Below are 23,185 nucleotides of genomic sequence, written 5' to 3' on the forward strand. Positions count from 1 at the left end.
AATACCGACTCCAGAGAAGTGCATAAGAAAGGCGTGCGTAGGAAAGGCATACATTTGCTGAGTCTGAATCTGGCCCCTAGTGACATGTTCCCCTGTCTGTCTCCTGAGCCTGTGTCCCTGATCCCACTCTGTGCAGGAAGATTCCCTTTTACCCAGTGTGGGGGGAGCTATAGCTCCAGCTGACTTTGAGCGGCTGTGTGTATCTAAATAAAGAGTAAAGCATCTGTTGATGCAGGGAAATGGTCCAAACCCACTCACCTCTTTTGTGCAGCCATCCCTCCTTCACGATCGCCACATCGGTCATGTTGGTGTACAGGTTGGTGTGTCCAGGGTTGTGATAGGGAGAGACACAGCTCTGTCCCCAAATGTTCTGCGCTCAGGCCAGGGCAGGAGCCTGGAGTCTAGGGCCGTCTTTTCACCAGTTACCTATTAGTGTCAAAGGAAGAATAAAGCTTAGCCTCATCTGGACAATAACGTTAACCCCCCAGTGAACATCCGTGCAACTCAGTGAAAACAAGTTGGTCTGTACAGACAGTGGAAAATAGTTGTGGTGGGTACTACTCCAGTTCAACATCACTCCAACACGAGGATCTAGTCAGAACCTCCGACTCCACCACAGGGGAAACCACTTCTAAACGAATGACAAAGTCCTGTGACCAGTGGAAGGGCCTGCAGAAATCCCCTTTCGCTGCCATTTCAGGGGGGAAACCTGTTACACTGTCAAGACAACCTTTCCATCCCGTGAAATGGAATAGAAAGACATCCTTGAGCTTTATGTGGATTCAGAGCACAATCAATTCCCATGCCTTTTACAAGATAGCCAGCGCCGTTGAGGGAGCCACAGATGACTCTCATACCATCCACTGAAATCTACTTATCCTCCAGAGCGCCATCACCCCATCATCAAAAAAAGAGGACAGCTAACGTGACCTCATCACTTGGTGACAACAACAGGAAGCAGAGTGGATATTGACAGGCTGGGAGTTAGTCCCATCTGAAAGGAGCCCTGGGCCGAATACTGCACATCCCACAATAAGCCAACCTGATAGGTCCCTTTCACATCCATTGAATTGTTTACAAATCTTTATGAGAGAAGCAATATTCATTGGAAACACAGTGTTGGAATTAGAGGTCGACCGATTAATCGGAATGGCCGATTAATTAGGGCCGATTTCAAGTTTTCATAAAAATTGGAAATCGGTATTTTTGGGCGCCAACTTTTTTTTCTACCTTTATTTAACTAGGCAAGTCAGTTAAGAACACATTCTTATTTTCAATGACGGCCTAGGAACGGTGGGTTAACTGCCTTGTTCAGGGGCAGAACGACAGAGTTTCACATTGTCAGCTCAGGGGATCCAATCTTGCAATCTCACAGTTAAATAGTCCAGCCCAATAACGACCTGCCTCTCTCTCATTGTACTCCACAAGGAGACTGCCTGTTACGCGAATGCAGTAAGCCAAGGTAAGTTTAATGCTAGCTAGCAACTTATCTTGTAAAAAACGATCAATCATAAATCACTAGTTAACTACACATGGTTGATGATATTACTAGATATTATCTAGCATGTCCTGTGTTGCATATAAGTATCTGACTGAGCGGTGGTAGGCAGAAGCAGGCACGTAAACATTAATTCAAACAGCACTTTTGTGCGTTTTGCCAGCAGCTCTTTGTTGTGCGTCAAGCATTGCGCTGTTTATGACTTCAAGCCTATCAACTACTGAGATGAGGCTGGTGTAACCGAAGTGAAATGGCTAGCTAGTTTGCGCGCGCTAATGGTGTTTCAAACGTCACTCGCTCTGAGCATTCTAGTAGTTGTTCCCCTTGCTCTGCATGGGTAACACTGCTTCGATAGTGGCTGTTGTCGTTGTGTTGCTGGTTCGAGCCCAGGGAGGAGCGAGGAGATGGACGGAAGCTATACTGTTACACCGGCAATACTAAAGTGCCTATAAGAACATCCAGTATCAAAGGTTAATGAAATACAAATCGTATAGAGGGAAATAGTCCTATAATAACTAACTACAACCTAAAACTTCTTACCTGGGAATATTGAAGACTCATGTTAAAAGGAACCACCAGCTTTCATATGTTCTCATGTTCTGAGCAAGGAACTGAAACGTTAGCTTTCTTACATAGCACATATTGCACTTTTACTTTCTTCAACACTTTGTTTTTGCATTATTTAAACCAAATTGAACATGTTTAATGATTTGTTTGAGGTCAAATTGATTTTATTTATGTATTATATTAAGTAAAAAATAAAGTGTTAATTCAGTATTGTCATTATTACAATTTTTGTCTTTTTGTATTTATTTTCTGTAGTTTTTAAAATCGGCCGATTAATCGGTAACGGCTTTTTGGGGGGGGGTCCTCTAATAATCGGTATTGGCGTTGAAAAATCATAATCGGTCGACCTCTAGTTGGAATCAAATGTATTCAATTATTGCAGTAGCACATTGTTCTCCAGTCCTCTCTGGTGGTGGCTGGGACTGTCATATTTGGTAGAGACAAAGCTCTGAGGGAAACTGACAGAGCAGGCCTGTCCACTGGAGCAGAGTAGACCACATTGAGATAATTTCAAACTGTGATCACAAACCTAGACCAAGCCTCTGCACTCTCAGACGTCGCTACTGTGGGCTGTGGAAAAGCTGGGACACCGCCAGGACTCAGCCACCACTGCAGCCACTGAATGAACCCAGTACCCTGACAGCAGGTCACATGGTCCAGCGGGCCCCGCCTGCCTGCCTTGCTCGCTCACTCTCCCTCCCTGCCTGCTTGCCTTTCAATCATTCATCATTCTGGCTATTGCTCCAGGGGCCACCCCATTCAATGCAAATCAGTGTCATGCAGCAGGGAAGCCACACACAGAGCCAGAGAGAGCCAAAAAGAGAGAGAGACCTAACACACTTAAATTAAATCAAAAACAGGAGCATTTTACATCTGGCTAGAAATAAATAAGGAAATGATCTCAACAGAGAAGAATGTCCTCCTGTTTGCTACCTATAGAATCCCCATACTTCAATGAATCCATTTCTCCATTCTAGGGGGGGAGCGTAACAATTTCCGGGCCCAGGGACCTTGTACTAGTCCGTGGTGAACTAAAAGCCATAACTGGATAAGAAAAACTGACACCCTCAGCACACAGGGGGGACAAACACCTACCTGAAAGGGACAGCATTCCATTCCCCATACTCCCCCCTAGACACAACTACAACAACCTAACCCCCCAGAATTGGTCACAACTCCTGCAGCTCTGTTGCACACTGACTATGTACATAGTGAAAGCTATTTTTTGAGGGGACTCTTATGGTAGTACTAGGTACACCTACAGCTCATCCCTTGGCAGCAGTACTACAGTCTACTTTATCAGACCTCAACCCAGAATCTCTCAGGGGGTTCACAGTCAGTCCACTGACACCCCTATCAGATCACAGCAAAATCACAGCCTACTTGAACAGAGCAATACTCAACCATGAGGCATCAAAGCCCAAACAACTGGATCCTATAGATCACATATGTCAGAGTCAAGGCCCGCGGGCCACATCCGGCCCGCGAGAAGGTTTTTTACGGCCCCTGGGATGATCTTGATTTATTATTAGAACCGGCCCGCAGACCGCAGCAAGCCGGCAGCCCGCAGATCTTTTACACGCACCAATACTACATTTCCCACAATGCAACGGTGACGCACCGAGCAGTAGGCTGCTTCATTTCAATATTTATTGGCACAGCAGTTGTCAGCATCACAGTAAAATTAACTTTCAGATACCCATCAAAAATGGCAAAACGGAAGGTGGACACTGAGAACCGGGGGTTTCAAACAAGGTGGGAGTCGGAGTATTTGTTCACGGAGGTAGCTGGAAAACCTGTGTGTCTTCTGTGTGGAGAAAGTGTGGCGGTACTGAAAGAGTATAATCTGAGACGACATTATGAAACGAAACACGCGGACAAAAACAAGAATATGGACATGGAACAAAGGCTACAAAAGGCAGAGGAATTAAAACGAGGCCTCAAATCTCGACAGGCTCTGTTCAAAAAAGCCAAATCACAAGGCCAGGCTGCTGTCAAGGCCAGTTTTATTTTGGCAGAAGAGATCGCTAAATCAGCCCGGCCATTTACGGAGGGGATTTCATCAAAAACTGCATGATTAAAGTTTGTGACGAAGTTTGCCCAGAAAAAAGGCAACTCTTTTTAAATGTGAGTCTGAGCAGAAACACCATTGCCGAGAGAGTAGACCAGTTGTCCATCAATCTAAAAGAGCAGCTTGTGAAAAAGGGAAAAGATTTCATTGCATATTCCTTGGCTGTGGATGAGAGCACCGACATTTCTGACATTGCCCAGTTGTCAATTTTCATCCGCGGAGTGGACTCCAGCCTAAGCGTGACAGAGGAGTTTTTGGCTTTACGTCCTATGCATGGCACAACTACGGGGCATGATTTGTATGAAGAGGTGTCAAGATGTGTAAATGAGATGGAGCTGCCTTGGGAAAAACTCGTGGGTTTGACAACCGACGGAGCACCTGCGATGTGTGGACACAGGAGCGGACTGGTGGCAAAGATACGGGAAAAGATGCAAGAGGAAAACGCGACAGGTGAGCTGACAGCTTATCATTGTATCATACACCAGGAAGCGTTGTGCGGTAAAGCCTTGAAAATGGAGCATGTAATGAGCATCATCACGCGCACAGTTAACTTTATCAGAGCCAAAGGTTTGAATCACCGCCAGTTCAAGGCATTTCTGACGGAGTTAGAAACGGAGCATGGTGATTTGCCTTATCACACAGAGGTGCGATGGCTAAGCCAGGGAAAGGTGCTTCAAAGATGTTTCGAGCTTCGTGAGGAGATTTGTCTGTTCTTGGACAGCAAAGGGAAAGACACAACACAACTCCGAGACGAAATGTTTCTGTGTGAAATGGCTTTTCTGTGTGACATTACGAGTCATCTGAATGCAATGAACTTGCAGCTGCAGGGTCGGGATCGTGTCATCTCTGATATGTACAGTACAGTGAAGGCATTTAAAACCAAACTGACTCTGTGGGAGACGCAGATGCGGAAAGAAAATTTGAGCCACTTTCCCAGCTGCCAGACCATGAAAGAGAAGCTCTCTACCAGTGCGTTCCCGAGCGCACAGTTGGCTGATAAAATAGGTATGCTTGCCGCTGACTTTCGACGCCGATTTGCTGACTTTGAAGCACAAAAAAGCAGGTTGGAACTGCTCGGTAACCCATTTGCTGTTGACGTGGAAAGCTCACCACCAAACCTCCAAATGGAGTTGATTGACCTCCAATGCAATGATGCACTGAGGGCAAAATATGCGGCAGTGGGTGCTGCGGAGTTCGCCCGTTTCCTCCCGACACAATGCCCCAGCTGCGCATCCAGGCTGCTCAAACGTTGTCTATGTTTGGCAGCACATACCTGTGTGAACAACTGTTTTCTTTGATGAACTTGAACAAAACATCACACAGAAGTCGACTTACTGCTGAACACCTCCACTCAATTCTGAGGATTTCCTCAGCTCAGAGCCTTACCCCGAACATTGATGAACTTGTGGAAAAGATGGGACACCACCAAGTATCACCCTCAACCTCAAACAAGTGAACATTACTGTGCAATCACATATTTAGAGTTTTTACTCAGTTCAAGTTTAAAAGTTAAAGTTTAATATTTGTTTTCACTGCATGTTACTTCTCCTTAAACAAAGTGTTGTTTTTGATTAATAGATTTTTGCACTTTATTTTATTGTATTTCAATCCAATTAAATTTTAAAAATATTTCAGTTGAGTGGATGATAGAAAATTGCTATTATTGTTTTTTTCTTTGAAGTAAATTTAGCCCACTTTTGCTAAAATAGAAAATATAGGCTACTGATGGTGCCTTGAATACCGGTTTCTTTCATTTAATGTTCATGTTATGGGGATTTTTATATAAAGGAAATTTGTCTTTTGTGTCTGTTGAAAATTAAAGATTACTGACAGAGCCATAAGAAAATATTGCTTTATTTATCTGATCATATTGGAATATATTTGTTAGGTTTTCAGTAGGTTCAATTAGGTTCACTAGACTATATGCGTCATTTAAAAAATTTTCAATGAACATTCGAACAGTCCGGCCCTCGGCTTGTAGCTAAATTTTTTATTTGGCCCTCCGTCCATTTGACTTTGACACCCCTGCTATAGATGGAAGGATGATATCCAATCCAAGAAAATGTCCCCAAACATTTCCTGGACAAAATGTTTCCCTGCAATAGTGAAGGTATACACTTAACAGTAAGAAAGCCTGAACAGTATATTTGACATGACAGCTTAACATATCAAATTGAAAAATATTCAAGGAGAAAACCTAAGAACATTTACAATGAGAAAGGGTTTGCTGTAGCGTGCAAAAACCTAGGAAAGAAATTGAGAAACCTATCCAACCAAAAACACAGCTACCCAGAAAACCATAACATACGCCTTTAATATGGGAAAACACTAGAACAGTAGAGCCTTTCCATTGAAAAGGACCCAATGAGCAACAACATCTGAGGTTCACAGAAGCATATCAAATTGGGTGTAAAATGAAAGCTAAGAGTTTTGGGAAATTAAGGTATACAGTGCATTTGGAAAGTATTCAGACCCCTTGACTTCTTCCACGTTTTGTTACATTACAGCCTTATTCTAAAAATAATTATATTTTTTCCACCCTAAATCTACACACAATAATTACAAAGCAAAAACAGGTTTTTAGTAATGTGTGCAAATGTGTAAAAAAAATAATCAGAAATCACATTTACATAAGTACGCAGACACTTTACTCTTTGTTGAAGCACGTTTGGCAGCGATTACAGCCTCAAGTCTTCTTGGGTATGACACTACAAGCTTGGCACACCTGTATTTGGGGAGATTCTCCCATTCTTCTCTGCAGATTCTCTCAAGCTCTGTCAGGTTGGATGGGGAGCATCACTGCATAGCTATTTCAGGTCTCTCCAGAGATGTTTGATCGGGTTCAAGTCCGTGCTGTGGTTGGGCCACTCAAGTACATTCAGAGACTTGTCCCGAAGCCACTACTGCATTGTCTTGTGTGCTTGGGTTGTTGTCTTGTTGGAAGGTGAACCTTTGCCAAAGTCCTGAGCGCTCTGGGGCAGTTTGTACTTTACTCCGTTTATCTTTCTCTCGATCCTGACGAGTCTCCCAGTCCCTGCCGCTGAAAAACATCCCTAATGCATGACGCTGCCACCACCATGCTTCACCGTCATGATGGTGCTATGATTCCTCCAGACGTGACGCTTTGCATTCAGGCCAAAGAGTTCAATCTTGATTTTATCAGACCAGGGAATCTTGTCTCTCATGGACTGAGAGTACTTTAGGTGCATTTTGGCAAACTCCAAGCAGGCTGTCAAGTTCCTTTTACAGAGGGGGGGGGGGGGGGGGGGGCTTCCATCTGGCCACTACCATAATGGCTTGATTGGTGGAGTGCTGCAGAGATGGTTGTCCTCCTGGAAGGTTCTCCCAACTCCACAGAAAAATTCTGGAACTATGTCAGAGTGACCATCAGGTTCTTGGTCACCTCCCTGACCAAAGCCCTTCTCCCCCCGGTTGCTCAGTTTGCCCTGGCGGGCAGCTCTAGGAAGAGTCTTGGTGGTTCCAAACTTCTTCCATTTAAGAATGATGGAAGCAACTATGTTCTTGGGGACCTTCAATGCTGCAGAATGTTTTTTCTACCATTCCCCAGATCTTTGCCTCAACACAATCCTGTCTCAGAGCTCTACGGACAATTCCTTCGACCTCATGGCTTGGTGTTTGCTCTCACATCCAATGTCAACTGTGGGACCATATATAGACAGGTGTGTGCCTTTCCGAATCATGTCCAATCAATTGAATTTACCACAAGTGGACTCCAACCGAGTTGTAGAAACATCAAGGATGATAATGGAAACAGAATGCACTTGAACTCAATTTCAAGTCTCATAGCAAAGGGTATAAATAAGAAATCTGTTATAAATTTCTAAAACCCTGTTTTCGCTTTGTCATTGTGAGGTATTGTATGTAGATTGATGAGAATCATTTTTTCCATTTTAGAATAAGGCAGTAACCTAACAACATGTATAAAAAGCGAAAGGGCCTGAACACTTTCCGAAGGCACTGTAGATAAACATTTCTAACATTTACCCATCTGAAATATTAGGCAAAGGTAAAGGCTTTGATTTCTGTATTAACTTCTCTAGGGTAGGGGGCAGCATTTGGATTTTTGGATGAAAAGCGCGCCCAAATTAAACTGCCTTCTACTCAGGCCCAGAAGATAGGATATGCATGTAATTAATAGATTTGGATAGAAAACACTCTAGTTTCCAAAACTTAAAATAATGTCTGTGAGTATAACAGAACTGATTTGGCAGGCAAAAACCTGAGAAGAATTAATTCAGGAAGTAGGATTTTTGTTGTTTTAGTTTTCTAACCAATGCCATTACAGTATCCATTGACTTAGGACTCAAATTGCAGTTCCTATGCATTCCACTAGATGTCAGTCTTTCGAAATGGTTTCAGGCTTGTATTCTGAAAAATTAGGGAGTAAGAGCAGTCAATGAGTGGACGCTGCTGTGTCACAGAGCTTTTTCATGCGCGTGACCGAGAGAGTGCTTTTCTTGTTAACGACATTATTGTCCGGTTGAAATACTATCGATTATTTAGGCTAAAAACAACCTGAGGATTGAATATAAACACCATTTGACATGTTTCTATGAACTATACAGATTAAATCCAAATTGTTTGTCTGCCTGTTGTGACTGCGTTTGAGCCTGTGGATTACTGAAGAAAGCGCGCAAACAAAACTGAGGTTTTTGGATATAAAGAGAGACTTTATCGAACAAAAGGAACATTTATTGAATAAATGAATGTCTTCTGTAAACATATGAAGATCATCAAAGGTAAGTGATTCATTTTAGCTCTATTTTTTGACTTGTGTAACTCTTCTACTTGGCTGGTTACTGTTTGTAATGATTTGTCTGCTGGGCTATGTTCATAAAAAATCGTACGGTATACTTTCGCCGTAAAGCATTTAAAAAATCTTACACGTGGTTGGATTCACAAGAAGTTCATCTTTAAACCTATGTAAAATAGTTGTATCTTTTCTGAATTTATATAATGAGTATTTCTGTATTTGGTGCTCTGTAATCTCACTGGATGTTGGCCTGGTGGGACGCCAGCATCCCACATACCCTAGAGAGGTTAACCGATGGAAAAGGTGTCTTAGAAAATATCTACCAGGAAAAGTCTTAAGACATCAAAACACAATGCTGACGTTAAGACCCCTGGCAACTATCAACACTTATATTTACTGTTGGAGAAATTGTGGCTTGTTAGTCCATTACCAAAAAAAAACTAATTTCTTTCCCTCATGAGGAGGGAGAATAATGAAAGTTTGCTGAAGTAACAAGTAATGGTAGACCTACCAGTTAGTTATTTTGATTTTACTGATATAAATTTGGTTAGTGAGCAAATCTCATAATTCTGTTACCAAATTGATAACAGAATGACCAAAAAAGCCTGTGCAACCAGTACTAGCTCCAGGTAGCCACTAGTTTTGTCCTTGCCGTTTGCGCTTATTTTCCCAAATAAAAATTGTAAACTTAAGTTTACAAAAATAAAATTGCTTCTGCAATTTTGACACTCCAACAACAAGATGAGAACAAAAATTAATTTAGATTTTTTTTCAGAATTATTAAAGAAAAGTTCAAGTGTGCCAATATATTTGTCCGCAACTGTGTCGCTTTGCCATTTTACACTACTCCAGCAGAATTTCTATGAGGAATTCTTTAATGTGCGTGCAATACTTATTTTCCACCATAATTTGCAAATAAATTCATTAAAAATCCTACAACGTGATTTTCTGGATTTTTTCTCTCTCATTTTGTCTGTCATAGTTGAAGTGTACCTAAGATGAAAAATTACAGGCCTCTCTCATCTTTTTAAGTGGGAGAACTTGCACAATTGGTGGCTGACTAAATAGTTTTTTGCCCAACTGTAAGTTCAGATTTTTCTGGCAATGTGCGCAGCCATCTTTGGCTTTGTTTATTTGCATCTTATAGTGAATGGGCATTGAAAAGTAGTAGAAATTTGGTCAATCCACCCAGGCCTTGATGTTAACGTCCAGAAAGAGACAGGTCTGGACCAAATTTGATCCTATCAGATGTATGTTTCACAAGTTTGGGTAGCACAGCACAATACTGTAGTGAGTAGAGCACAGTAAAGTATACAGGACAATACAGTACCGTGGGAAGAGCATAATAGAATAGAGTACAATAAAGTAGAGAAAAATAGTACAGTAGTGTAGAGTACAATATACCATACTTTACTGAACTCTACTACACTATACTCTACTGTGCTCTGTTTCACTGTAATGTCAAATTGTGAAACATTAGGAGAATGACATTCATATCCATAATTATGCATTTCTTTGTAGTACATATCAGGGACCAATGATGTAATTCCGTTACTGTAATTCCATTACCAGGTGTAAATCCAATTCAGTTCAATAAACAAAATGTTCTGAATCGGAAAGGCAGCAACTCTAACATTCACCTGTCTCCTCTGCAAAAATCTAACAATTGGTTACACTTCATCAGCATCTTGTATCTGCACATGGAATTCCAATCTCATTATATGCTGTTGGTGCTGACTTGAGGGCTTGAAGTTCAGAATGTAAACAACTTGCTTGCAGCCACATGGACAGAAGCAGTGTTGTGACTGTGACAAATAGAGACTGGGGAGAAAATGACAGTCATATGATGTGCATTGAGGGCCAGGCAATGTGCAGATACTTCACACTGCTGTTCTCTTAACTCCTGTGGCATACAGGCCTCAGACTGGGCACAATAAGCCTGACTATGTAAGGGCTGATTTCAAACAGCATTCCACAGATTCTGCATTCAACTGGTGGCACGTTTGAGTCAACGGGGGGCGGGTGTCAGCATCTCCCAGGAAGGACAGGGTCAAACAGTAACAACATCACTTCACCAGCCTCAGACCAATGTCACAAGCTGCTGCTGTGCTTTGTATCAAGGTGTAACGTTTCAGGCATCGCAACATTGTAACAATGCAACACCGTGGCTGACTACCTTCAGATAATCCAAATGTAAAATATCGTGGAACTTGGAATGAAGCTAGTAAAATCTGTCATCTCGTGTGACATACAGAAGAGCAGATTAGAAAACAAAATAAATTGTCTTGACGAACGTTCAGAGAAATGAATGACTGAGTTGCAGTGTTGCACTGGCCACCCGCACAAACACAACATCAAAGTTTGTTTTTAAGGCCCCTTGGATAGTCATTTAAAATGTCCATAAAGTTCATTTAGAAAACTGAGAGTTCCTGTAGTAGGTGACTTGTATGAAATTAAAGTGCAGTGAAAACGTCACAAACATGTCCGGCCTGCCTTGTAGGCCGTCGCAAAGGCTGACATAAGCGTCCAGTTCAAAAAGCTCCCAATAAATTGCAATGTTAAAATAACCCATTTTAGTATTGTTTGAGGCACAACCTCTACTAAAGGTTAAAGTTTTAACACTTCACTTCACCAGTAAAAAAAATAACTACACCCGGGAATAAACTGTATTCACGAATGGACTTCAATTTAGGCGCACATTTAACGATTTTAGACTGGATATGGGGCCTAGCAGGGCAGCGTGAGTGAGAGTAACCGCATCCTATGTAATACAATGGGACCTACCCTCTAGTAAGCAGTCGACCTCACAGTCAACACGAGAAACAAAATGTAGGCATTTACCTGGACAGGATTTCAATAGTGTGTCCGTTGCATTATAATGAGCTGTTTCGTCGATTTACTTAGTTGATAAATCCTTCAATAATCTGGACAAAACGTGCTCTCGTTTACTCCGTTTTCCTCGCCTTTCTTCCACTACACCTCCCAAACGTTCTGCCTACAATGCATCTGTGGCATCCCCCAGGTCCTAGCTCCGTGTTTCCCGTCAGCGATCCACAGAAGTGGCTACACAGAGCCTCGCATAGGCCAACATTAACATAGGGTACTCTAAAATATTCTGAATATATGCTTTTTTCCTCTATATTTGGAGATAATGAATATGTGTATATAGGTTGAGACATCAGAGGCATCCCATTCTAAAACGTATATTGTTTTGCTTCATTTTCACATAATTTCACCTGTTGTCACTTTGACAGTGTTGTCATCAATTTGATCAGCTGGTATTGTATAGCCTAGTCCACAGAATGCTTGTACAGAATACTTGTCCACATCATTTATTTATTTGTATTTAACCTTTATTTAACTAATCATAACTAATTCGAAAATTATAACCAACAGTTAGCCTATCTGGTCAAATATCATAACGTTCTGATCCAATGAGAATGTATATTGTATTTGCACCATGTGTTTCTTATTATATGAACAAAGGTTCATATTAATGTATTGCCGCATATGATACAACCAGTCCTATGTTTATCATTAGACATATTAATGTGCTGCCTCCAATAACACACTTGTTTTGACAGAGACTTGTTGAAAGGTTGCGTAATAATTGAGTAATATCACAACGGCAGGCGGGTGGAGGAGGATGGGGCTACTGGCAACCCTCTCCCTTTGATGAAGCATTTATTGACCCCTGCCTCGCCCTCCAGTTCTGTGCCATTTCCCCTCATTGTCACTTGTACTGTAAATTAAATCTTCACAATTTGAAACAGGGCTGACCATCTGTAGGCAATAACCTCATAGAAGCAGGGCTGACCGACTGTAACCAATAACCTCCTGTTGTTGTTTATCAGTGATGACTTCGTCCTCCCTGGATTGAAACTTTGCCCTAGTGGAGAGTAGTGTAGTGTGGTATCCTACCATGAGATGTTACTGATCTCTCTTTCATAAGGTCAAAGGACAATGTTTAGTTTGCTCTACCAGACAAGCATAAATCTTGCTTCCTCACTGCCTGTTTCTCTTTTCCTCTTTCCATCTGTTCAAAAACAAAGAGAAAAAGCTAAGCAGACAGTGTACCTGCTATCTGACATAAGCTATTTATGTTTCTGTATAGCTATTGACTCACATACTTTGCTTAGCATTAAATCATTTTTTAAATCAGTTTGGTGCCAAATGATATGGTTTGGAAAAACTTGAATACGGCATTCAATATTTGAGATAATGTAAAAGGATATATAGGAGCATCGAAGTGTACAGCTTCTATGTCAAAGCAAAGGCTCGGATCAAGAGAAAGGATGATTTTCATACAGTTAACTCTGCAGTGTCAACCAATACAATACCATTCATGATAAAACAAAACAAAACCACAGTTGCTTTTTTATTAGTATAACAAATTGTTTGACACAAATAGTAAATAGTAACAATTAGGCAGAATGCTTAAAATGTATAAATCCCTCAAGTAAACAGTGGTCATTTACATCCAGCCCCCTGATGAGCCCATTGGTCCAAATGAGTGATATGGTTCAACTGTGCCTGGCTGAGCTGGCTGCAGAGGAATGCAGGGTCTTTGTCTGAGTGAGGAGTGGTTCTGGGGGAGAATGCTATTGATGATCACAGAGAGGAGGAATTAACCTCCAGAAACCTCTCTCTCTCTCTCTCTCTCTCTCTCTCTCTCTCTCTCTCTCTCTCTCTCTCTCTCCTGACCAGTGCCTGACATTTCTCGTCACATTACTCATTCCCCTCTGTGTCAAGGGGCAAAGAGTAGCCGCAAATGGCCCTTCAAAACACACAACAGCTGGAACATAGGGCAAAGATGACTGAAGCAGTTGCAGGGTGGGTAGGGAGGGGGACACAAGATGAGCAGCTGCACCTTGAACCCCCTATCTGTACTGTGCATTATAAACTCCAGCAATTTAAATGTTAAACAAATGAGAAACTTCTTTACCTCAACATATGTATTTAGAAAATATGTAATTAGAAATCCATTAAAGGGATACTATGGGAGACCATTTTTTGTTCTCTCAGATCAGAATATTTAGCTTCAAATTATGATCAACTATTATTTCTTCACCTTTTAAGCACAGAAACGTGAACACAGCCATAGATACTACGCTAAAAAGTCCAAATTGCAATTAGTCAGAAAACACTATTCTAAAATGCTCACTGCACATGCGAGCGGTTTCATGGACAGAGATAGAAATATCCATTTGAAATGTTGAAAGAGGGGAGATCTACAGAGAACAGGGGAGTGCATAGGAGAGTGTCTTTATAAAATATTTGCCTCCACATAACTGTGGTGGGATTTGGCCTATAGGCTACTTTGAAGTAAGGTAAGACATGGCTCATAATATGAAGTAAAACTTCCAGGTTTATTGTTCTGACTCCTTCTCAGATTCAAATATATAGAACCGGAGCATAACTGTCTCTTCCATATAGACAAGAAAGACATTTCTCAAAAACGTTGGCACATATTAAGCACATAAGTCTTTCAAAGCGTCAATCAATTCCCAGGTGGACATATTCCAGAAAAGGGAGATGGATTTAGGTCAAATTGTGTTATCAAGGAACATTGCTACTTGCTGCCTCTGTGTGAGTTCATGCAGTCGTACAGAACGTATTGTGGTCGGCGTTATCGCGAGACTGGTCCATTAACAACCTGCTTGACACACAGCACTGAGTGCAGCTTGCCTGCCTGGGTCGAACTGAGCTAAAGAAACGACAGGAGAAGCTGCGAACATCTGGCCTAACATCATGAAAGGACCTCGGAACATTTAGAAAAACACGGTGACTTGGCAAATATCTGTAAGTATTGCGTTTTGACAATTAAAATGTTGAAACCGAAAGTTATAATACACTACGCTACCTCCGTGCAGCTCAGTTGGCTTGGTCAGCGACAGTTGCTGAGTTCCTTTGCTGTTAAAGGCTTCATGCCATGCATTACGACCATGTAGGCTTATCTTCCTGCGTTCTTGTCTGCTTGTAGTTTTCCTTACGTTAAAACAGGCCAAACTAGTGCGCGTAAAGCAAATTTTTGATTGTATGGTCGGGTTTATTATAGGTGAGACCTAATTAAAAGTATGATATGGACATTGATGTTTATGCTTTTCGTCTGGTCTATTGCTATTTTATTTACTTTAAATGTTGTTACACTAATATAAAGGTTTTTTTTGTATATAAAGTATGTTTCACCAGTGCGTAAATTGAACAACGGCTGTTATAAAGTTAACCACATTGACTGTTGTCAAGTGTTTTTTTTTGTCACTTGAATAATAGGCGAATTGTCGGAAAAAGTTTTATATTTTAGTGCTGGGACTGATGCAACCTCTGAAACAAGTTTCTCTTTTGTACGTTGCTCGATTCGGAGTAGGTTAACATATGGTAAGGGGAGCACAGCTGGAGGTAGCGTTTCCATTGCGGTGATGTCAGAGTAGCTGACTCCACAGCTTGCAGTGTATTTAGCGAACAGAGCACCAGTTTACTCACTCCCCCGAGCTTTTTTCTTAACCTTGCCCGATGGGCGAGTGCTGGTATTCACAAGCCTGAGTGTTTGTTCGTCTATTTTGCGTTCTAGGTCAATTGAACGGTTCCTCATGATTGTGCAGTGATTACGAACAGCCGAATAGACAGAGTTTAGGTCTGTGTGTGCGACTGTGCCCGGTCCGTCCTGTCCGCATTTTCATGGGAAGCGCAAAAAACTAATGATCAACTAATCAGACTGCTGTTGGTCACTGGAGAGAAAGGTAGGAGACGTTTAGTGACTGGATAACACTGATAAACAGACACCGCAAATTGTAATCAAGATTTCTGAATCATTTACAAATGTTACATTGATTTAGTAGGCATATTGATGCGTAAAGAAGTCGATATGAAAAGGATATTTACCATATTGTAATGGCTAAATTAAGTCAGATTTGAACTTTTTTTTGTTGACAACTGTATGTGGAAGTCTTCCGTTTTGATTGACTACTTTTGTCGTTTTCTGCAAGTTTTATTATTTTTCCTGTACATTTCCTTTGGGGTTGGGATACTTTTGTTTGTAGTTGTCTCAAACACCAGATGAGTTGTTAACTCTCTGTGGCACCCTCTAAATGGCTGCATTTCGTTTATTCAATATCCAGTTTTTCCTGTTTTTCATCAGGTTATGAAGGAAGAATGGAGTTCCCAGACCATAGCCTTCAGTTGCTGCAGTGCCTGAGTCAGCAGCGTCACCAAGGTTTCCTCTGTGACTGCACTGTTCTCGTTGGGGAGGCGCGATTCAAAGCACACAGAGCTGTGCTGGCCTCATGCAGCATGTACTTCCATCTCTTCTACAGGGACCAGCCAGACAAAAGGGACGTTGTGCATCTGAACAGTGACATTGTGACAGCCCCGGCTTTCAGTCTGCTCCTTGAATTTATGTATGAGGGGAAACTGGAATTCAACACTCTGCCAGTGGAGGATGTCCTGGCTGCGGCCAGTTACCTTCACATGTATGATATAGTGAAAGTGTGCAAAAGTAAGCTGAAAGATAAGGAACTATCCACCCTGGATGAGAAGGTTAGCGAGGGGATAACACTGGAGAACTCCTCAGACAGCGAGCTGCACAGCAAGCAGCCAGGGCCAGGCCGGCGAGAGACACAGACACAGCAGCAGCACCAGAGAGCCCCCCCGGGAGAGGAGTTTCACATGGACAACAGCAAAGTCAGGCTGGCTGTCACAGATTGTGATAGGTCTGCACAGAGCAGGCAGAAGGCAAATGGTCACCCTGGCAGGTCCCCGGACCTTGTAGGTGTCAATTATGTGTCAGCAGAGGCCGAGCCCTGCGTCCAAACAGCTGGAAAAACAAAAGCTGATGTCAGTAGTTCCACAATATTGTTGTCCCAGAGGTCCCGGGCTTCAGATGACATGGACTGCGCTCTGGATTTGTCTTTCAAGCCACTGTCTAGCAGAGATCCCTTACACCCCTCCTACGTCTCAGGACAGCTGGCCCTCGACAGCCAGCAGCAGGGCACTGAGCCACTTGTTAAAGACGAACACGACTTGCTGTCAGAGCAGGAGGACAGTGAGCCGATGAGCCCGGAGAGCCAGCGCTTTGGGAATAGCGCCAGGAGCTCAGTGGTGACAGGGTTCACTGCCCTCTTCCCAGGCAACAACGGCTCCACGGCGGCCCTGCTCTCCCAGGAGGAAGACCTGATGGAGGAGGGGGAGAGCTGTGGGGGAAGGGAGGGCACGAGAGGCAGAGAGGGCGAGGAGAGGAGGGGGAGGCTGCTGGGGGACAGTGAAGAGGAGGATGACCTGGCTTCCTCGGACATCTCCACTTCCAGTGGGATGCTCCTGCCCCCGGGGCAACAGGTGTGTGTGTGCCCACTCTGCAGCAAAGTGTTCCCCAGTTCCCATGTGCTCCAAATGCACCTCAGCTCGCACTTCCGCGAGAAGGACGGGGCACGCTCCAAGCTCTCCCCTGACGGCTCTGTTCCCACCTGCTCACAGTGTGGCAAGACCTTCTCCTGCATGTACACCCTGAAGCGGCATGAGCGCACACACTCTGGCGAGAAGCCGTACACCTGTGGCCAGTGCGGCAAGAGCTTCCAGTACTCTCATAACTTGAGCCGGCATGCCGTGGTTCACACACGTGAGAAGCCTCATGCCTGCAAGTGGTGTGAGCGGCGCTTCACCCAATCTGGGGACCTGTACCGCCACATCCGGAAGTTCCACTGTGGCCTTGTCAAGACCCTCGCCATTGGATAAACCCCTCTCACCAGTGCCATGAAATAAGACAAACGTTTTATCACTCCCTGAGTACTACTGCGTATACTTTTCTAGTTATACATATTTACAAATGAATAACGACATAACCTTTTGGAATTCTACTCTGTGGCATTTCTTAAGTTAAATTGTAGCAACTTTAGAATGCACAAAACTGGATTTCACTGGAAAGATGTTGGGCTTTGTCATTGGACTATATGATTTAGTTGCACAAAACTAACATGCTTTTCAACTCAAGCTGGATATACTGTATGTTAAAGGTGGACAAATCAGTTGCACTTGTCTATTTCTGTATTGGTACTGCAAAACTGCTGAGCTGGATGAAGAGTATTCAGCTAAAAGAAACATTTCTATGTACATACCTTATGTGCAAGGAAATTATAGCACAATATCCTGAATGGATGAACAACGTCTGAGTAGTGCACATGGGGAAGGAGAAACAAAAACCGTCCAAGAGTAGAAGTATATTTTCTTTTTTAAATCCAACCTTATTTATTAGTCTACCTGCTTAACAGGAACAAATATCAAAAGGCACTGAAAAAAATATTTGAAGTTGGAATACTGGATTTTTTTTTGGGGGGGGGGTAGCTAGTATTTAAATTTTCTTTATGGTAGGAATGAAGCAGACCACATAAATAATGTTACCTAGAATAGAGGACTAAAAGAAAGATGAGTGGCAAGGGTTTTTAATATCATAGTAAAATGGAGCTTGTCCTGAAGGAATAAATTTTGCTGCACTGGCCTTTCAATGTTCATCACAGCTTGCTTAGAATCAGGCTGCTGAATGAACATTAGAAGTCAATTGTATTATCACCTTTACACCCTAGCATGATGCATACAGTTTCACTATGAAGTGAAAGAATGCCTGTATCACTGGTGCCTACTGAAATTCTTGACACTCCTGTTGTTCTCAGGCAAGCATGGGACCTCTTTCCATCAATACAACTAATCTGTTGGCCTTCAAAAACGTGGTTAGCACTTTCCGTTTACAGTGCATTAATACCAGGAAATAACTTGGTCACTCTGTGATAGTATGCCAGTTGACTAACCAGTGTACTTAGAAAAATGTAATAAATGTGCCATAAATCAAGCTTTTATTGATGAACAGTTTACTTCTATTTAGTCAATTCAATTTCTGGGTTCATTTTCTGTATTTCAGCACTGTAAAAGAAAGGGTAACCACATGTGAATATTCTATTGCTGTCCATGTAATAATGCTGGAGACATGCCCCGATAGACAGGGCAGAGAGTGGGTGAGGTGGTAAATATATACTCTGTGTGCCTCCGTGCTTCTCTGAGGAGATGGTGTACTGTGGATATCTTGTCGCAAAGCTGTTCGTTCATCAGAACGTCATCAGTTTATTTTGCCCCTTGCATTTACTCTTATACTGTCCTGTCTATTTTTCTGTTAATGTTGAAGTACTACTGATAATGTTTGAGTGAAACCTTTGGTGAAACTTAGCTTGACAGAGTCCTTGGACAGAATATGTACTTTCTGAGCCTGTTATGTGTTGGAAGGATTTCATTATAGTTGGGTTCATTTTGATGATATACATATGGATTCCTACAAGGTGAGTAGCACTAAAAGTCCAATAAATTTGTTTAATCTGTCCTGAGAAGACTTGATCAGAATTATTTATTAGTTTAACTTGGTTCAGGGTTTACTTTAGGTGTGATCTGTTAAGATGAGCTCATTTCTCTAAGCTTGAAAGACTTTTGATGTCTTTCCTTGGTATTGGGGCTGTTTTTATTACTTTCTGCAAATCCTGTTACTGTAATGAATTGGTCTGTTAATGTATCTTACACAGAATTCTTTAAGTATTTAAGATTTGTCTCACCAACCGTAGCAAAGCACTTGTTTTGAGCATGCATATAGTTTCAACACTGATATTGTCTAGGCTGCTATTTCTTACTATTTGTATATTTAATGTAAATATATATTCTATTTATCAGTGTCGTTTCTCTTTATTACAAGAACATATGTAGAGTTGAGAAAGCAAGGTGTCTTACGAAGGCTTCAATCTCTTAGGGAAGAGTTCATGTCTTCCCTCCCCCCATTGATTTGGGCTTCCTTTTTCCAGGCTCACTCCAGTGAATTTGGTTTCCTTTTCATATTTAAGGTCTCATAGGCCATCTCTTCACTACATATCAGAAAAGGGAATAATATTGCTATGACTGCTGTTCCAGCAGAGGAAGCAGTTATTCGCAAGCCCAAACACACTGATTATGGTATAGAATATCTATAGAATTCCTACAATACGAGCATTGTTCTCCTGTCCCAGGTAGTTCTCAAGGGATAATTTTTTCATCTCTGCTTTCGCTGTGGGGAAAAAGGCTGCATGAGTCTCTCTTTGCACTTTTCGTATTGAATGGAGCCATTGGAATGTGAGAAATGCATTTAGCAATGGGAGATCTGGGAGACAGTAAACAGGTGCATTGTCTGGAGGCATCAAAGAACAGCCCTCAATTCCCAGCATGCATTAGATAAGTGCTTAATTGTTCTTTTATGTGGAGAGGATACCACAGCGACTCCATAGCATCTTTATCAACACAATCTCTCTTTAATTGTTGGTGTTTCAAGAACCTGTTTGATTTGAGGTATTGCAACACTGATTAATCTGATTTTTATAATAGGAAAAGTAGGTAGGTAGTATTTATTAACATCCAGTTATACCTATTTCATCATCCACCCACTGGAATGAGTTTCTCAATATTTCGTGAAGCTGTGTGTTTTCATAAATGTCATGTAGTGTTAACAATGAGTGGTATTTCAATCAAAACACAGGAATGTAGATTCATTCGTGTATTTTTTTCTCACTCTTTTGAAAGGATTTTTTTTAACGTGATGCCGTTGAAACAATGATTTATTGTTTTTCTCATGTACACATGCAGCTGTGCAGGGTTAGAAAACTATGTAAAATCATCTTGCTGGTTTCTCAGTCATTATTTATATCTCCAGGATCATCACAGAATGTGCCTTGCAGACACAAGTGTTGCACCTGGAGTTGCCCTTTTTTGTACACTAAGTTTGCCACAGACTGCTGTGATGACCATACAAACTTCTGTTAATTATTATTTAAAAATAATTCATGGTATCAAAATGTGAACAAAGCCCGTTGTTTCTTCCTCCTTTTAGAGATGAGTTTCAGAATTGGAGTTCACTACTGTTAAATTCATTGAAATCTTTGTAAAAGTTTTTAATCTGGAATTCAATGTAATGTTACGCAAACTGAACACAGTTATTTGTTTTGTTTGGCTCTAAGCCAAGTCCATGTTTAGGAATGAACCTAATTGTGTTCCATATGATGTCATGTTTAATGTGAAACACTGAGATATAGATTTAATTTATGTTTGAAAACTCATGCTGGTGCTCCTGATCGTGGGGTTACGTTTTCCTAATTCATGCTATAGGATTTTACGGTCTAAAACTGAGTATTAGTGTACATTTAATACTGGAATTTTGTCTTTGGCAGGTTAAGACTGTGAAATTGTGTATATTCATGAGAAATATTTATTGAAATTGTTTCTTGTGCAACATTTGACTGTCTCAATTTTGATTTGTAAAATGAACGATGCTACTAAATGTCAATGGAAATCTTTTTAATAGAATTTTTAGAAGTGCCATTAGAATGTAATATAATTTTTTAATAAGAAAGGTATATTTTATAGTAATAAATTGCTTCTGTGTTAGTGGTTTATAGATTAGGGGACAATCTTATGCAGAATTGACATTGTAGAACTCGAGGCAATTTATTTGTATGTTTTTGTTTTTGTGTGCATTTTGTTTGCGCTTTCTGAGTGTTCTTGTGTGTGCGTGCTGTGGAGATGTGACAATCTTGAGTTAGGTCTTTTATTAAAATTATGCATAGATTAAACAGAACCCTTTTCTGTGACTCTTGTGGATTTCTTTCTTGTGTTTCCTCAACATTGTCCATGTGCACAGCTCTGGCCACTTCTATTTAGTTCTTCAATCCTGTGTTTTGTTCTTTACTGACAGTCACACTAAACAGACAGGATTTTCCTCCATAAATCTGTGTAATTATTGTCATGGGAAATTGAAGTAGTAATACCTACTTGAATTTTCCAGTACCGACCTTTTAGATATTGTCAAGGAGAGTCTTCATTGTTGCCTGCTCACAAGCAACACCCGATCAGTGTGGGGGTAGTGAGAGGACTGTATACTGACAACACAATGTGATAATACTGTGGGTCTTAGCCTCTATCCCATTGAACCCATAAGCTGCATCCAAGGACAGGATCTTTAGCGGTGGCATGTCATTATTCCAGAGTTACTGACAATAGTCCGCAGAGAAAATACCTATGAATACGTTCAATTGTTATTTATCCTTATATTAATCACCTTCCATTTCCTTTTAATGAAAGTAAACTTAAACTTAAAATGCTGGATTAAGTTCCATACATGAGCAAACAAACAAAAAGATCCATGAGTAATTGGGGATCTCCATTCCAATTCACTGGTCATTTTCTTTGCAGAGGGGTCTTAATTATTCCCCCACTGCACATCTAAAGAAATCCAGCTGCTCTGCTATGCATTACCAATAGGGATGAATTGGGAGTTCCCACCATCCTCCCCCACCCAGCACACCCTCTGACAAGGCAGCATCCACTCAGCCCCCATCCCACCCCCGAACTACTGCCCCAACCTTGGCCTCATCCCACCACTATTGTGTGCGTGGGTAGTAGCTCAGCTGCTCCCATTGTCTGCTCCAACTCCCAAGCACCTACTTTATGCACAGACAGACGACACTGCGGTGCTGGCCAGCCATCCACAGCACAAAGAAAATAAGGTCCTCCGAAGATCATTCATAAACACCCTTAACGGCCTCCTGTACAGTACCTCCCAGTAAATAAGGGCCCTCAAACTGTAAACATTACTTCAGTTCTCAGGGATTTCACATCACGATCTGGATGTCACTTCTGCACTAGGCCATCATGTACAGATTTCTATCTACATGAACCAAACCTGAGAATGGAAAGTATGGGCCATGTGATAAGGAATAACTGAGGATGTCAGGGCTGTGATGTGTACCCTTGAGTTAAATGATATAATAGTGAAAACTTTCCTGGTAAATATAGATGGTTTTTGACCTCTACAATACTCTTTTATTTATTCCCCAGTTTAGAGGCAGACTTGGGGGAAGTTGTGATGAAAGTTGTAAGTGTCCACCACCTCACAAGGCCAGCGGTGGGAGCCCTTGACCTCTGAACGGAATGCCAGGGACAGCTGGTGTGGCCCATGTTTATTTATTTATTTCTTAACAAAAGACAGGTGGTCAAACTTGAAAAGGGCACACACACACTCCCAGCAACAAACAGCTTGGTACAAACATCCAGTCTCGATTCTCTTATCAAGACACTCATCTGCGGCATAGAGATTCTTTTAACTCACAGACAAATCACCATCACATTGCTCTCATGGAGAGACAGTAACAATGAACTCACAAACACATTGTGGAAAGGATCTCTGTTTTAACATTGTGATAAAATGATTTTTTCCCCTCAGTTTATT

General features: G+C 41.6%; 2 protein-coding genes across 2 annotated transcripts in view; one reads left to right on the forward strand and one right to left on the reverse strand.

Moving 5' to 3' along the window:
• LOC124046412 (RAC-alpha serine/threonine-protein kinase-like) overlaps positions 1 to 11,943 on the reverse strand; it is a 43,692-nt gene extending 31,749 nt beyond the window's left edge. The window contains exons 1-2 of the mRNA XM_046366757.1: positions 11,752 to 11,943; positions 259 to 426 (exon numbers count right to left, since the gene is read on the reverse strand). Coding sequence (XP_046222713.1) covers positions 259 to 304 — 46 coding nt within the window. The 5' untranslated portion in view covers positions 305 to 426; positions 11,752 to 11,943. The remainder of the gene's footprint in view (positions 1 to 258; positions 427 to 11,751) is intronic.
• Positions 11,944 to 14,557: 2,614 nt separating this feature from the next.
• LOC124046413 (zinc finger and BTB domain-containing protein 18.2-like) lies at positions 14,558 to 21,548 on the forward strand. The gene is made up of 2 exons (XM_046366758.1): positions 14,558 to 14,712; positions 16,049 to 21,548. Exon 2 carries the CDS (start codon positions 16,063 to 16,065, stop codon positions 17,635 to 17,637), a length of 1,575 nt encoding a protein of 524 aa, XP_046222714.1. The 5' UTR covers positions 14,558 to 14,712; positions 16,049 to 16,062; the 3' UTR covers positions 17,638 to 21,548.
• Positions 21,549 to 23,185: the final 1,637 nt, after the last annotated feature.

Source organism: Oncorhynchus gorbuscha, linkage group LG10 (genome assembly GCF_021184085.1).
Source record: "Oncorhynchus gorbuscha isolate QuinsamMale2020 ecotype Even-year linkage group LG10, OgorEven_v1.0, whole genome shotgun sequence".
In the NCBI taxonomy this organism is placed as follows: Eukaryota; Metazoa; Chordata; class Actinopteri; order Salmoniformes; family Salmonidae; genus Oncorhynchus; species Oncorhynchus gorbuscha.

Excerpts from the sequence above, each read along its gene's own strand:
- LOC124046413 (XM_046366758.1), top strand. The coding sequence starts at position 16,063 with ATGGAGTTCCCAGACCATAGCCTTCAGTTGCTGCAGTGCCTGAGTCAG.